This window comes from Rhinolophus sinicus, linkage group LG12, assembly GCF_036562045.2.
Source record: "Rhinolophus sinicus isolate RSC01 linkage group LG12, ASM3656204v1, whole genome shotgun sequence".
NCBI classification, from domain to species: Eukaryota; Metazoa; Chordata; class Mammalia; order Chiroptera; family Rhinolophidae; genus Rhinolophus; species Rhinolophus sinicus.
In genome coordinates this window covers 49,230,534-49,248,340 of record NC_133761.1, presented here as the reverse complement: position 1 = coordinate 49,248,340, position 17,807 = coordinate 49,230,534, and the positions used below count along the sequence as shown (strand labels likewise).

At 37.5% G+C, this 17,807-nt stretch overlaps 1 protein-coding gene across 2 annotated transcripts in view; it reads right to left on the bottom strand.

Annotated features, from left to right (window-relative positions):
• Nucleotides 1-17,807, bottom strand: part of FMN2 (formin 2) — a 318,182-nt gene that overhangs the window by 161,553 nt on the left and 138,822 nt on the right. For both annotated transcript variants that reach the window (XM_019746843.2, XM_074316783.1), the window contains one exon: nt 5,197-5,284. In XM_019746843.2, the coding sequence (XP_019602402.2) occupies nt 5,197-5,284 (88 nt within the window). The remainder of the gene's footprint in view (nt 1-5,196; nt 5,285-17,807) is intronic.

Here is a 17,807-nt window from a genome sequence, read left to right as displayed (position 1 = left end):
AACCAGTAAAGAAATCCTATTACTTTCAAAAAGCCTGCCTTCTGGAGCAAGCCTGCTTTGTCCCCAGCTTACGAAAGCAGCCAAACAAGACCAGACCCCACGTCAGTCCAAAGGACCTTCCTTTCCTCTGTGCTGCCTGCCTGGAACTTGAGCATAAGCTTAATAAAATTTGTCAGAAAATTTTTCTGGGGTTTCCTCTCAATTTGTATCTTGAGGAACCGAAGAACCCAAATGCTGGTAACAATGGGTCCCCACCATTATGACCTCATCGAGACATGATTATCTCCCAAAGGCCCCACCTCCTAATACCATCACATTGGGGGTTAGGATTTCAACATATGAATTTGGGGTGGGGGAGGTCACAAACATTTAGTCCATAACCTAAATCCAAGCACTTTGGCCCGAGACTCATGATCTTCATCACAGATAGACTACACTTGAAACTAAAGGGAAAACTCAGAGAAGTGTAGACACTAGAGAGACACAAGGAGGGGAAAAAATATGCTTAGTCAATACAAAATGTGCTAGGGTGATTATTTTGTATTTCTCTACATACTCTGAGCAATTGGTAACCTAGATAAGAGACACAGAAGGTTCCAGGTCGTATGCAGCACAGGCTCCTATAAGTATTCACAATCTGCTTTAATTCAGGCTTAGCCCAGATTGCTTTTTCTATAAAATTTTTGTTTATCTTTGTTTAGTTCAATGAAGACCAAGCAACTCCATTAATTAATAATTTTCTTTAAACTATTCTTCCTTATTTAATTCACAAAGGTAAAAAAAATATCCATTTCATTTCTCTAAGAAACTGGGGAATGTGTATGAAATGACACTTAAGGCAATAAATGAAATTTGCTAAATTTATATTTGCAATGTTTTAATAACTCTAAAAAACAAACATGCAGCCAGAAGTTTTATGCCCTATTGCCAGTCATGTTTTGCATATGGTGCATAACTCAGTTTATTAGGTAACACAGGTCCTCATGCTGAAAGAAGCTAACAGACTGCAGAGAGCACTGAACTAGGAGTCAAAGACAAGACAAGCACATTTTTGTCCTACTAGGGTAAAGCCCCAGACAGGCTTAATCTGTGAACCTCAATTCTCTCCACTGTAATGGAAATTAACTCCTTTCTGGACCATTTTACACAACTATCAGCAATAAGGTGTGTGGTGTGTGTGTGTGTGTGTGATGGGGCGGGTAAAATTCAAACCAATATTCATTTCCATCTCTTCAGATGCAAATAAAAAGATTTTATTGCGCAAGATATTAGAATAGGTATCCTGTTAGCCAAAAGCAATTCTTTTACTAAGTATCTGCAACCTTAACCTTAGGTAATTTCTTCCTACACAATTATCAAGATAAGGCTTCTCATCTCTGAGCGCCTTTGAGGGAAATCGGTGACAGATCAAAAGAACAACAACATCACACAGGTTCCAATGAGGACTCACAAATGCACAAACTACACTGGACTTTCTGATTTAAATCTGAAAGCATATTACTGTCCCTGGAAGATATCCTTAACCACTTTTTTTTTTAAGTGAAAAAAACAATCATTAGACGTAGACACTAAAGGATAAAAATAACCACAATTTTACTAATCGTATCAACTATATTTTTGATGGAATAGTAGGTGTTTACATAATTATATCATTTCATTTCAAGATGCATAATTTTGACTAACCACGTTTAAACAGATAGAAATTTCCACAAGAACAAAATTTAGCATTCATTGTCCATAGGCCCAAATACCAGTTGGCTTTAGACAAGACAGACGTAAACAGAACAGAGGAACCACAGCCATTAATACTCCTGACTGGTCAACAATAGGCTAGATGATTTGAATCAAACCTTCCATTGAGAACACTTTAAAATGTTGAGTAAAATATATTTGTAAAACACCTTAAAGGCATCAAAGAGCTGACACGATAGCAATTACCATGCTAAATGAGAGAGAAGAGACAAAGCAGAAAAATGAGCCAGCTCAGACACTGCTGGGAGTATTTGCCCATTCCAACAAATCTGAGCATTCCACTGACAGATTCCTGAGACTAGGGCCAAATAGTAAAGCTCGGGGCTCACCCACAGAATAGATCGTAGACCCCTCCTGCCAATAAATTGGGACTCAACGGGCCATTCACTCAGGGAGCCAATGCCTGCAGTGAAAAAGCAGGCGGTTAGCAGTGCCTGAAGGGACCACTTGAGCTTGGTTTAAGGAGATCCTAGATCCATAGTGCCCCCAAGCCATAGCCCAAACCAGGGCAACCCTCTTTGCCAGACACCTTCATCCTAGACTTCAAATTATTCTAAATCATTGGAGTGGGATTTTTCAGAGGTGGAACACCACAGTTTCACCCTTCCCATTGAAAAACTGTTATCACCTGGTCGATAATTTAGAAGATACCAGGCATGTTCACAACGGCATTCCAGCAACTCGGGCCCTCATTGTTAAATTAATTCTCTCTCTCTCTCTCTCTCTCTCTCTCTCTCTCTCTCTCTCTCTGTCAATTATTTGGGGCTTCCTTGCTTACATTTGTCACGTTAATAAACTTAATCAAGAAACCATCCTCTCTGCCCTTTTACTGTAAATGACACTGAGTGCTCTGGATGTGCCACTGTGGGAAATAATCTGTGTTCACTTCCTAGTGCAAGTGTGATATGGTGCTCAGTGGAGATGGTGGCAAGACCACAATTAGACCTTTGGCAACTACACTCCAAATCTTCTACACTAATTACTCTAACAGGGCACTTTAAAATAGAAACATTACAATGGAAATTCAACTCTAACCTTTTCTAGAGTTTTAGCGGGGAAGAAAAGGAGAAAATAAGTCCTGCTTTTTTTTTCTTACAGTATTACATAACTTTGTTTTAGAGATACCAATGCTGGTTGTAGGAAAAGCACAAACTTGGAGAAGCAGCCAGCACATATGTCTGAATGAAAAGAACAGGCCTGGTTAGTGACAAGGGCTGGGTGTAAGTTAGGTCTGTTCCATTAAAGAGCTGCATGACCTTGAGAAAGAAACCTGACCACTAAAAGTTTGCTCCTCTGTAAGTTGCCATTGGAGGTCTAGATAAATTCTGTGGCTGCTTCTACATCCATAAACAATGATGTTTATGCTTCTGTGGATTTCTCGGTGGAGGCATATCCTGATAGAAGTTGAGTTTATTCTAGAGGCCACAAGTGATTCACATATGTAAATCATGGCTCCAGACAACATACAGAGGCAGAACAAGACTTTATTAACTGAAAGGCACACCTCTTGCTTCTTCAGACATTTAAGGTGGCCATTTTTTAGAAAACCATGTGCAGAGTTTCAAAGTGGCTCAAGAATTCACTGCATGTCCTAATAGGATAGAGTTTATGCATAATTCTGTGTGACCCTTCAACTACTGACATTCATGCTATGTTATTGTTAGCGTTGCATGTTAAGCTAGCAAATTTTTCAATGAACTTTAGCTGGCTTTACCACAGACACAGATGTTAGGCGGACTCCTTCGTTCATACGGTTCTCATTATTAACTCAATCCGGGTTGAATATTTGACTGAAGGAAAGGACCATATCATTATTTTCAGATTTGATTGTATGACTTAACAGGGCTCCATCTGCCAGCTTTAGAAACGCCAAATATTTGGCGCCAGACTTGGCGTCCTAGTCTATGACTACTACCCCCAATGCTTTGGCCTGAGAAAGTCTCCTCACCATCAAAACAGTTTAATAAAAACCTAAACTGTGATTAAGAGTTACTCATCAATTGACAGGGCTATTTATGAATTATTCCACACAATATTTTAAGCCTAATAAATAGAATCCACATTCATAAAGAGGTAAGCTAGAAGGCCAGCTAAATGTTTTCATGATTTATAAGGCTTGTGTTATACTTGAAACCATATTTCTTTCATAGGTAAACTGGCATTCCATTGGATAATTCAATCGTCTTCTAAGGCTCTGGAAAGCTTAAGGGACATTCTGAATATAAATTTAATTCCTCTATTTGCCTTTGGGCAATATCTCTAAGTATAAATGTGATAAAAGAATATGGCATAAGCATGTCCATCAATTGTAGGGTAGAATCAAAGTATTCAAATATTGACACTAAAGCCACTTAGAAAATGTTAAAATCACCCTAATTCCAAAAATAAAAAAAAATATTTTATAAGCCTGGTTAAAGATATAAATTAAAACAACAACATAAAAGAAATAATAAAAGGTAATGATAACAACTGCTTCCGTATGTCTGGATCACAAACAATAATATAAGTGGGCAAGAATACTTTGAAACTATCTTTGATGGTTATTAGAAAAAAAATAATTCACTGCCTCTATGTGTAGAAAAGCCCACTGGCTTACACTACAGTCGTCCCAAAATACTGAAAGAAGAGGGACCAGTTTTCCCCCCTAAGTAGTTATGTATAATCAATTTGCTTTAGTGATTCTTTAGGCATCTCACAGTATCTTGGAAGAGGAGAACTAATCACACGTGCCCAATCACCTGACCAATGTTTCAAAGACATCTGAGATATATGATCATTTAGCCTCTTAAACAGGTTTGAGTTCTCATTTCCTCACTTAATATGGCAACCCAGCCTTCTGTTTGACACCTTTCATCGTAATAACACTCTTAAAACAACAACAATCAAAACAAGCTTCCCTGTAACTCTTACACTGGGTAAAGCTGATGCGTTAGAATATTTTAGGTTTACTTCCTCTTCTTTGTTAGCTCATCCAACACTTGAGACTTGAGACTTGACATATTTTTCTCTCCTGTGGACTATCTTCTCCAGTTACTTTCAATGGCTGACACACACCCCATGATCCTCCTCTCTCTACTATTTACCGGTCACTCTTTGACTGTGGCATCCAGTAGCAAATACCTCAGATACAGTCTAATTAGTTAGAGTACAGTGGGACTAGTACTTCTTATGAATCAAAATTTAAATATTTATTAATGCTGACTAAATACGTCACATGAGAATCAGGCTCGTAGCAAGAGCAAGATACAGAAATAACAGAAAAGCCACATTAATAGTAAATCTTCCATAAACAAGCATGGGAGAAAGTTTGGTAGCACTTACAGGAAATATACTAACCTCAATATACACAGAAACTCTAAATCTGCAATAATTTTACCACCAAACAGCATATATTTCAGCCCAAATTTTAGTATTTAAAGGCTGAATTTTTATTTTGATACTTACCATGTTGTATGTCTTTCATATCTAAATGAAGGCTAGACATTAATATTCCAACTGCTTGTGACCTTTTGTTGCTTAATAACTTGACAACCTGCTCAAGAAAGAAAGGAAAAGGGGGAAATGTTAATTTGAACTTGTGATATGTTTAATAACGTGTTATTTTTAATCCTAAATGAAGAAGAAATAAAGTCATTGTTCAAAGTATTCAACAGTGATTTGGAAAGAGCTTTTGGGTTTTATATCACACCTCTTCAAAGTGCACCACTTGCCCCCCACACCTCGTATTCACCATCGACTTCAATGTCATTCTCTTTACCAGTCTTTTAAGAGCCTGATCTGTCAACAAGCAACATTTCTAATAGGTTAGGAAATTAGTTTGGTCTCTGTAAAATAACAATTACACATTTTATCATTGGCAACCTGGGATTTAAAAACTGTTCCTTTTTTAATGTGGAGCCTTGAAACACTGATCAACAAGTGAAGGGCAAAATAAAGTGTACACTCAGAGACTCTTGCTAGATCAGATCAGTTTGATCATAAAATAGGAAATGTGCTTTTATTCAGGTCTTTTAGAAAGCTCACTATTTTACTGGTAGTCCCTCTCGTTCTATATTTGGCCCACATTCCCACTAATTAATAGAGGGATATGAGCATGAGAGCCAAAGGGCTGGGTCAGCTAATCCCAAATCTGGCTTTCCAGAGAGTTCTGAAGCATCACCTAACCCCACAATAAGTTTTCCTGAAACAGAGATGGGCCTGCTGCTATTGGACAAACATGCTTAAAGTATGTTTTGCAAACACCAACACACCATTGATAAACCCTGCTTATAAAACTATACCCCATTGTCCCAATATTGCGAAGGGAAGAAATTTCTATTTACTATCAGCATTTTGTTCTAAATCTGCTTAGAGAAACACTGGAGGAAAGGAGAAAGGGTTATGGTCAAATTACCAGAAGTCACAGCTGCCCTAACAGCTATCACATATGTTGACCTTGTCTTTCTTTTTGGTTTAAGCTGGGTCAATCAAGAAACTAATAAAATAATTGTGCCCAGCTGTCACACAAATTCACAGAGTAAAACAGTATTCTTAATAACAATAATAGCATTCTTGGTTCTCTAGCAGGGATGGGGGTAAAGAATAACACAGAAGACTTTCAGAGCATCCAACCACAAAAACTTCGCCATTTCTGAAAGCTTTCTGTGGAAAGGGGAAATACCCCACAAGAGGCGGTGCTTCCTCAAAAGGGAAAAACAAAACAAAACAAAAAAAACCCAACAACATATAAATTTTGATTTTCAATTTGCTCTTTAAACATTTTATTAAATTTCTGCTACAAAAATACCTTATAACTTAAATATGAATCAATTCATATGCCAAGTGTTTCTATCAATAGTGTTATCCTCTTCGAAGGTGAAACTTAAGATCAGAAAAACAGAAGGCATGTTTTCTGTCCTACAAACACTTTCTAACTTCAGATCAATGAGATCTGGCCCCAGGTGTGCACTCTGACAAAACTGATTTTACAAAGTTCCTATCATCTCCTGGCTCATAAAAGCAATGGGTACATAACGTATGAATCCATATGTCATTTGATCTTCATTGCAGTGCTGACATGTTGATCACACGCTTAGAGAAACTCTACTCCAGGGCTCCTGCTAGTCCTTCTCAGGCCTTTTGAAGGTGAATTACTCTGACTTCCCTTAAACACCGGCATATTCCCGAGTTCTGTTCTCATCACTTTATTCTCTTCACTTTATGACCCGTACTTTGTCTTCTATAGACATACACGCCTGCACTTATAACTCTATTCTTCTAACTGCATCTTCAACTCCCTGGTATCCTACTTTCCTGACAGATATCTCTACTTAAATCACCCACATAAATCTTAATTTGACATGTCTGGAAACAAACTTGTCATCAGTTCTGCTCCCCAAAAATCTATCCAGCTTCCACTCTTATTCCATAATATTGAGATAATGGCCCGCCCATTTTCCACTCACCTACCAAATTTAGAAATCTAAAAATCAATCTAGACCACTGCCTCTGCTTCAACTGCATACCCTGGTCTGTTATCAAGTCCTGTCATTCGTGACTCCTCTGTCTTTGGAATTCACCTCTCCTCCTCAACTCTATTGTCAGCATTTACTTCTAGATTGTAGGCTACATAAATCAAAACAAAGGATTTCTAACAATCTCCCAAAATCTACTCCAGTGATTTTTAAAGTGTGTTCCTTGGACCAGCACGTATCATCCTCACCTGAGAAGTTAGTAAAAAATACAAAATCTTGGGCCCTAGCACAAACCTACTAACCAGAATATCTGGATGTAGAAAGCATCCATCCACATTTTTAAGAGCCTTCCAAGTGATTCTAGAATCACTGATGAGTCTCATCTTTTCTTGTCCATTCTCCAAACTGATTTCCAAGTGCCATCTCTAAAAGTGCCAGTGTTTGCATGTCACTTCCTTCTTTTTAAAACACGCATAGTTCATGTCTAAGAATTAGTCTTTTGTTTGTTTGTTTAAGGGTTCATCTTTTTTTTTGAAAAGTAATATATAATTCCTGTATTTCATTTAAAAGATCACATAGACTGTTTCACAGTTCACACCTGAAACTTGATTTATAATTCAAAGAACTTGATTAAAAACTGTTTCTTTACATTTAAATGTCTAAGAATATAGGTAGAAATAGTAAATATCTACCACATTCCAGGAGGCACACATACAGGAGAGGAGAGATGTCTGAAAGGATCAACTCACAACTCCTAGAGTAACTCAACCTTCATGTTAAGAAACACAGTTGTTATTTATCCTTTTTTTAAAAAACAACAACATGGGATTGTTCAATCTAGAACAATCTGAAAATCCAGTGACCACAGATGCAATGGGGAGAAAAGGGTTGACTTTTACAAGATGATCTAAGAATGCTTACTTGAAAAACGAAAAATGCAGAATTAACAAATTTGAAACCTACAAAATTAGAACTATAACCCAGAAAAAAAGGTTTATTTTCAATTATCTAAATTTACATCAGATTCAGCTAATATGCTTAATAAAGTTTGTATCTTAGACTCCCCTTGGAGGCAGGACTGTGTAGGGTTTATAAACAAGGACCCTGTAAGTAAAGCAATATTTATCAAAGTTTCATATGCATATAAATCATCTGGGATCTTTTTTAAATGCAGATTCTGATTCCTAGGTCTGAATGGGGCTTTCTGGAAAAGGTACTCCAACACCCTAAAGCCTCAGTTTCCTCAGCAAAAACAACAACAACAGCATCAACTTCAAAAAGCTCAGTGGATATTCAGCATGATGATGCGATTGACACTCTTATAAGCAGTGTATTCATTGCAATAAAAATATCTATAAGAAGTTAAATATTTAGGAAAGCATGTTAATGTTTTCTTAAAAATGAAATATTTGTCAACTTTTCATTACTGAGTTTAATTGTACCAGGGAATTATCTTTCTTTCCTCCCTTGTCATTTCCTAAGAAATTAAAACCCTTATTAGTTTAGAGCAGTTTTCCAGTGGATGCGAATGATTTCTCCATTTAGTTTCTCTTCCCTGGCATCCTATATGACCCAATGACACATATGCTTTGAACGGGTGCAATATTAGGCCATGGAAGAGAATGAAACCATACATATGAACCAGTCAAAACTTTCAAGACCCTAATATACCGTGTTTCCCCAAAAATAAGACCTAGCCGGACAATCAGCTCTGATTCATCTTTTGGAGCAAAAAGACACATCAGAGCTGATTGTCCGGCTAGATCTTATTTTACTATTGTATAAGACCTGGTCTTTAATATAGTATAGTATCGTATCGTATCGTATCGTATCGTATCGTATCGTATCGTATCGTATCGTATCGTATCGTATCGTATCGTATCGTATCGTATAGTATAACATAGTATAGTATCATATAATATAATAGAGTATAATATAATATAGTATAATATAGTATAGTATAACATTATAATATAATATAATATAATATAATATAATATAATATAATATAATATAATATAATACAGTATAGTATAATATAAAATATAATATAATATAATATAATATAATATAATATTTAATATAATATAATATTGGGTCTTATATTAATTTTTGCTCCAAAAGACGCATTAAAGCTGATTGTCTGGCTAGGTCTTATTTTCGGGGAAACAGCGTAGTTAATAAGGCTGCACAGGTAGAAATGTGTTTAAAATTAACTAATTTTTGGTCTGAAAGATTACTGCATCAAGGAGACATCCTTGGTCTATTTCTACTGTACATGTTTTTGTATTTCTTCATTTAATTTGTAAACTAGGTGTGGGGAACTCATAGAAGTATGATGACAGAAGCACCAAGGGATTTGAGGATGTAGTCATATGCATTATTGTACATAATTAAATATTTATTTTTCTATGTTATTTTCAACCCCCATTACTTGACTGACTGTACATGAAAATTGCTAATAATGGGAATCCAAGGACGGTCTAAGGTAATAAAATTAATAGATAGCCCAAAAGCTTATGGTTGAGCACAAGTTGTACTGGGAATACTGAAAACTAGCAATATTCACTAACTTGAGTTTTAGTTTCTTTTACAACTTCAACCACCATTCTGTGAAAATCCACAATAAAATGACAAAGAGACAAGTCTTATTCTCCACTAATCCTCTTCTTTCCACTGTCCACTCCCCTACTGGATGGTCTATCCTATCCAAGGGAGTCAGACAGGGCATGGATAAATTTGATCACGGTCACATCCTACAATAGTTCATCTAACAACGGTTCTACACCCGTACACAGAGCGAAGGTGGGAAGCGAGTTTCCAGGGGAAGGGATACCTTTCCTCAATTCTAACAAAGACCCCTTGTGGGTTGGCTGCAACTCTGGGTCAGACTCCTGCTCCAGCCCTGGCATATCCTTGAGCATCTTACTTAATTGCTTTAATCCTTGTGTCCTGATCTGTAAAACAGAGGACACACTTCATAAAGAGGTTGATATGAGAATTATTGCAGATGTAAAGCAGTGCTGCCTAATCAAAATGTGGATCAGAGGCTGCTGTAAAGTCCTCTGTGTTACCGGCCAACTCAGGGATAAATATGTACAGAAATTGAGAGCAAGTGCTAAGAAATTTTATAGCAAAATGATGGAGAAATGTTTTAGAATTTAGATTTTTATTTCTTTCTTTAGGTTTTTCTATTTTCATTTTTCTAAGAATCTATATATACATATATCACATATCATATATGATATATATGTATATATATCACATATCATATATGATATATGTGTATATATATATATATATATATATATATATACATATATATCATATCATATTTTACAAAGTATCTGAAAACAATGGAAATTTAAAAACTGGTCCTTCATGAGAACAGTTTGAGAGACAGAGGACCTAGGTGCCAGAAGCTGAATGTTTGCATCCCCCAAAATGAGTATGTGGAAATCTCATGCTCAAGATGATGATATTTGAGGGTGGAACCTTTGGGTGGTAATTAGGTCATAAGGGTGGAACCCTCATGACTGGGATTAGTGCCCTTATAAAGAGGTCCCAAAGAGACCCCTCACCCCTTTCACTACGTGAGAACACAGCAAAAACATAGCTGTCTCTGAACCAGGAAGAGGGCCCTCACCAGACACTGAATTTGCCGGTGCCTTGATATTGGGACTGCTCAGCCTCCGTAACTGTGAGAAATCATCTCTCCTGTTCATAAACCACCAAGTCTGTGGCATTCTGTCATTGCACCCTTAATACACTAAGACGCTAGGGAAGCAAGGTCAGAAGAATAATGAAAACTTTAACCTGAAATCTCCTCTTAATTCCCCATGCCTTCACCTACAGCCTGAGGGCTAAACACAGAAGCAGGATTCTCAGTGAGAGTGCAGGATTCCAGTGGCCTCCAGCTGAAAGGCCATTCCACTTTGCAACCTCTGGCAGACAGAATCTTAGGCAGAGCCTCAGATTCAATATTATAACCACTCATTCATTCATTCATTCATTCATTTTTAAAACCATTTAAATTATAGATTATTCCTCTAAAATAAGATGGAAAACATAATAATTAATGTGAGGAAACCAAAGCAAGGCGATGTAGAACAACACATTCAGGAAAAATTCAACAGCTTTTTACGTTAAAGAAAAACAACTTAAAAGCAGTAAATTAATTGTGTGAGGTAAACTATTCTTTTTTTACCTCTGGATAAATGATATAGAAAAAAGAACCGAAGCATAAAAATATTTTTAAAGAAACAAGCATTACTTACTCCTTCAGAAAAGTATGTTTAATTTTTTTCAAAGATTCAATAATTCATCACAACAATAACAGCAAGGGATAACCAAAGCACTGCTATGAAATTAAAGATGTATTACTTTGGTTTTTTGTGTGTTGGTGGTTTTTTTTCCACAAAGGAGCATCTAAATCTAGCGCAGCAGGATAATGATAAAGCTTTTCTCTATAGTCTAACAAGTGCATCCATAGTGTTTGAATGGCCTCACGTATTTATATTGTATGGATAGCTCACAGTTCTGAGCTACTACTCTGAGTCTTTAATTATTTCCTGGGCACTTCTATTTGGAGGTCTTACTTCCTCCTTCAACTCAAGGTGACCAAATTCTAAGCACAAAACTAAGGAACTCTGTAGCAGGTTGCAAAGTCCTGTTCAACTTTGTAGCAATAGAACTTCTGAGTTTTAGCTGAGTATATGATTGGCCAGCCAAAATAACATTTTTCACAGCCTACTTTATACCTAGGAATAGCCATGCGACCAAGTTATAGACAATGGAATGTGGACAGCAATAAAGCACTATTCCCAAAAAGTGCTCTCCACTTCCTAATTCCTTCTTCTCTTAGGCTCAAAGGCAAAATTCTAGAAGTAAGCTGTCCTCGGCCATACTATACCCTGCTGGCAGTGAAACAAGGAAAAAGCTAGGAAATCCATCCCTGCACAACCTGGTGGAATAGAGCCATTCCAACCTCCCTGGATACACCTGCCCAGACATTTCCATGAAAGAGGAAATTAACTTCCCAGCTTTTAAAATCAAGTAGAGGCAGCCATGCCAATATTTTAATTAATACATCCATTAAGCACAGGTTAGACAGTGTGATAAATGCATGAAAGACCAAAAGGACAAAGAAACTCATTGTCCTCTGTGCCACCAATTCTATTTCACAACCCCTTGATCTCAGTCACGGATACCATCGCCTCCAGTCTTCGGTACAGAAACCTGTGACTCATTCCTCCTCCTCACTTCCCATGTCCAGTCACATATCAAGTTCCTCTCATGTTTCCTTATGTTCCCTCTTCTCTTTCACTACCCTCACCCTGGTGCAAGTGCTCAGCTCCACATCACCACGTGCAGGAACCTTCTGCCTCCAGGGTCCCCAGTCCTATTCTCGGCCCAATGTCCTGTAAATGCTGCTTTCATCGTGTCATTCCTCTCGCAAACATTTCATGGTCCTTTATTTTTCTGCTCTATTTTCTATTGTCAAAAGGATAAACTCTGACTACTCCCTAGATGAGAATGTTCAAGTATCATTCCTCTAGGAAGATTTCCCTGAACACTCTCCCTACCTCCCACACAAGTCTTGTCAGGGCTGACTTAGGACACTTTCAGCTACAATATGCACACAAGAAAGTAATTGTTGGGGTAATTCTTACTAAAACACAAGCACCTCTAGACAGACTATTGTGTTGAGCACTCCAGCCCCCAGCACAGTGATAAATACACTGCAGGCATTCAATAAATGTCTGCTGGATAAGTGAACCTTGTCTAAATCACTTTGCTCATCTCAGAAGCCTCCCCCGCCCCCCGCCCACCCACCATAACCTTCAAAAATGGTTCCCAGCCTTGGCTAGACATCTGAACCACCGAGATGGCTTCTGAAATAAAGGTTCCTACTCTCCACTCTGAAAAGTAATTTTTCTCTAATATAAAATCCTCGAATATGCATTTCTTTTTAAACTCCACAGCTAATGCTGATGCAGATTTAGGAAGCACTGAAAAGGAGGCATTCAAATAATGACTGAGCTGAAATTCTACCACTAAACTCAAGAACTGAAAGATAAGAATTTATATAACTTGCCTCAGAATCATGTCAAGACATAGTAGAAAGCTGATGTGAAGTATATTTATTATGCAAGTAACCAAACTCACATTTAAATAGTTATTTAATCAGTCAACAATGGTGTGTGTTACTAATTTAGAACTGTTAAAAAAAGTACGAATTTTTTTACGTCACATGGAATACTAGATAACTAAGCTTTAAGCTGATACATCAAAGGGCTCCATACTAAATATCCAATAGGCTGATAACTTGAAGTTTCTTGCAGTTTCTTACAATCTAGTAAAATCATGCACTAAGGAAGGAAACTGAGTAACTTGCTAGTGGTCTGAATGCGGCATCACAACAAGGGTTTTGTTTCCTAATCCCCAGTCAGGGAGAGCACATTGCTTTCCTCTGAAATGGCTTGGCACAGCCTTGCTGGAAACTGAATATTAGATTAGAGGGATAAGTGACCAGATCCAATAAGGCAAATCCTCTCTGAGTAGGGTAAGATAAAATAAGCCAACTGCAGAGATTAGGTAGAGGTAAATTCCAAAGCAGAATCACAGAATGTAAAAATTGCTGTTTTCTCACACAGGTATTAGAGCAGTAAAGAAAGTGTGCACTCACTGAGCAACAGATGCAAGAAGCAGCCAAGAACACACTCATGAGACAGCAACAGGAAAATATTAGCAAATACGAAATAGTAAAAGCGAACTAAACAAGAGGCTTAAGAATGGAAGGGGATGCAGGGAGGGTGCAAGTCCCATGCTTGAGATTTTCAATGGCTTGGCCGCTGTGGAAGTAAGAGGTCTGCATGTCAGTCCATGTCTTTGCCTAAATTAGAAGCTATGTAACTTTGGACAAGTTCTTCAGCCAACAGATCTGTTTCCCCATCTGTAGAATATACGGAGTTGGACAATTAAGTTCACAAACTTGTTGCAATGATGCTGCTAACCGTTTTTGATATCAAAGAAAGTATTCATTATGAATTTGTACCAACTGGACAAACAGTGAACCAAGTTTACTGTTTGGAAGTGCTGAAAAGGCTGTGTGAAAAGTTAGACGACGTGAATTTTTCGCCAGTAATTCATGGCTCTTGCATCACGACAAAGCACCAGCTCACACGGCACTGTCTGTGAGGGAGTTTTTAGCCAGTAAACAAATAACTATATTGGAATACCCTCCTTACTCACCTGATCAGGCCCCGAGTGATGTCTTCTTTACCTCAAGATAAAGGAAATATTGCAAGGAAGACATTGTGATGACATTCAGGACATCAAGGGTAAAACGACAGCTCTGATGGCCATTCAAGAAAAAGAGTTCCAAAATTACTTTGAAGGGTGGACTAGGCGCTGGCATCAATGCATAGTTTCCCAATGAGAGTTCTTCCAAGGTGACCATAGTGATATTCAGCAATGAGGAATGAAGCACTTTTTGTAGGATAAGTTCACGGACTTGCGCGACCTCATAGTTAATAATTCATATGCAATATTCCCATAATTTGAGAAAATCAAATATATAATATGAAATACTTTAAAGTATAAAACATCTCACAAAAGCCATGTGTTAGTGTTAATTTAGTGATCCAGTAACTAGCAGTTGTATTTTCTGCTGCGAAAGCATTTGAGTTTATTCCAACAATAGGAAGACTAGCAATAATAGAAATGATAAGGGATAAACCAAATAAAATTCAGTAAACTCTAGAATGAAGAGAGAACAACCACACACTGACTAATCCCAATCCTCTAGCAAATTAACAGTGTTGGTTTTCAGAGAACTCTTTAGACATACTGTTGGTCATCCCACAACTTTGATTTGAATTTTCTTTTTACTTTGAAAAGATATGGTCATCTCTAGATTTTTGCTCCAATAAGAATCAGGAAACAAGAGCCTTCTTGGCACCGCCAAATACTGTTTCATGAAAACAGCAAACATCTTAAAGGCTCTCCCTGACTGGGGATTAGGAAACAAAACCCTTGTGATGCCGCATTCAGACCACTAGCAAGTTATTCAGTTTCCTTCTTTAGTGCATGATTTTACTAGATTGTAAGAAACTGCAAGTAACTTAACTAGTCTCCAGTCAAAAGTGAAGAATGCTTGCATGGGATTTTTGCAGGGCAAAAAGTTATCAGGTTTCTTTAGTCTACCCAGACAAGCAAGGAGATTGCTGTCTTATTTACAACTACCACCTTCTCCTTTTCCAATTAATGTTAAGCCAGGGTGGCCGGCCTCACAGGCATCCAGCAGCATTCCAAGGCACAGAGCGTGCCCAGAAGTGATACCTGCAGACTATCTGGTTGGCACCAGACAATACTTTCTACTTGGGCAGCCTCAGCAAAACTTGGGAAACAGCAGGCAGTTTGCTAATTGGTGAGATATTTGATATCTCTAACCGATTAAGACTCTAGAACTCAACCTGGAAAATAAAGCACAGCCTATTTGGACAAGGTGCACCCGATTCTTACCTTGGTTCCCAATGACCCTCTGGCACAGGTGGGAGCTGCCTGCTTCACCAGACCTGGTTTTCAGTCTGAGTCGACCTCAGAAGGAAACTGGAATTTGGTAAAGTCACCAGTTAAGGGCCTCTGTGTGCTCTGCCAGTCTGTCAATTCCTCCCACGTGGTGGTCTTAATACAAATTTTAGACTTCAGTTTTAAAAGCTATGTCGCTTGGTTCTAAAATAATCTGAGTGCTGTTCTTCAACTGAATGGGTTAACTGCTTCAACCTCTCATTGGTTCCTACTTTTATTCTCATTTAGTGTAAGATCCTGATACCAGTCTTCTATTTCCATATACCAGGTTGTTCCAACTAATGAGAAGCATGAACTTCAGGTAAGTTCAAGTACGTCTGTGGGACATCCTCTCACCAAATAAAAACTACTATCATCTGGCCGTCTACTGTTTCTCGATAATATATTCCTCTACCCTCTTTCTCCATTCAATATACCATTATATATCATTACTACATCAGAAATCAAGTCTCATACAAAACATGTCACTTTGAAAAAGCAAATGTGTATTACGTAGAAGTGATTTGGTGACCTCTAAGAAATATATGCCGTACCCTGTTTTGGGAAAGGTGCTCTCAAACAGAGAATACCTGCTTAGACTACAAGATCGGTCATATCTCACCAAACGATGGTTTGGCTCTTCTCTCCTGAATCTTAGTAGAATGCAAGCTATTAAACAAGAGGAGTAGGGCCAGAGGCCTGTTCTAAATAAATTCAAGTTGAATGAAGAAATTAAACATCCTACTAGCTTGGTACATATAAAGTACTCAAATCACATCTGCTGAAATAATAACTACTACGTATTGATTCACAGAAGAAAGCGATGCTACAAATGGAAAATTGCGAAAAGACCCATGACACCAAGGGGGAACTGGAATCAGCCCTGCCTGACTCCACAGCTCAGGTGCGCACCCTGCTCTGGGCCCAACTAGCCATCCGGCGCAAGCACACATCGCATACAGCATCCCTGACATAACAGAGCACCACACAGCACTGGAATCCACTAACAAAAATCCAAGGGAAAATCTTGGGCTTTCTGATATTTTCATTTAAAGGGATGTGTTTAAAAGAACTAGAAACTCAATTCCTTACTTATTATATCAATGTCTTCATTCTTAGATTACACTGAAACTCTTAGGATGATCTCGACTAACACAAAACAAAACCAATTAAAAAAAAAAAGAAAGTAAAGAGTGACCCTGAAAAAAATTGATTTAGAAAAAAAATGGCATTAGGTTATATTTAAATAAAATTTTTATTCCAATAGGTTGCATTTCCAAATTTCACATTTCATTTTTTTTAAAAATTACAGCAACCTGGAATAAGAAGTTGAAACAAATACCACTAAGCTCTTAAAACAAAATGTTTTTCTAATTAAAACCAAGTATCATAAATCCCCATCTCTCTCCACTTCATAAGTACAGAGAAAACAGACAGAGTTGTTTAAATTGAATTTAAAACAATACACAATCTTCCCTTTTATATTCTTTGGACATACCCTTCTGCCAGTTTATCCACTTTTGTCATGTAGAATATATGCGAGATATAATTTGGCCCTTCACCATTTCAAATATCTTGGTAATCAGAAAGCAATGTTTCATCTGTCCTGCAGCATGAAAGTCTGCAGAGTTGTACTTTTCTCTTCAAAATTCCTTCTACAAATCTAGTTTTAGATATCTGTCCTATTTATAATTTTAACATTATATTTTTAGCATTTAAAAGTCAATAGAAACTCTTGTAGGCTAAGATTAGAAGTAAGGTATTGGAAAACCATTAAATTGTGATTACAACATCTACATGAGTCACGATCTTGCTAAACATATTGAGACATCTAACATGTCTATAGAATGTGGACATCAGCATCTTGCTTCCTATTTCACTAGTACCTCAATGGGTGATGCTAATTACCACAAGTAAAAGGCACAGAAAAAACAGTCGGTCAATGACAACCCCAAATGAACAAAAGACTCTTACTGAGACCATTTTCCCATGTATTGCCACCTTATGGCAACTACGCATTGCGAGAACATT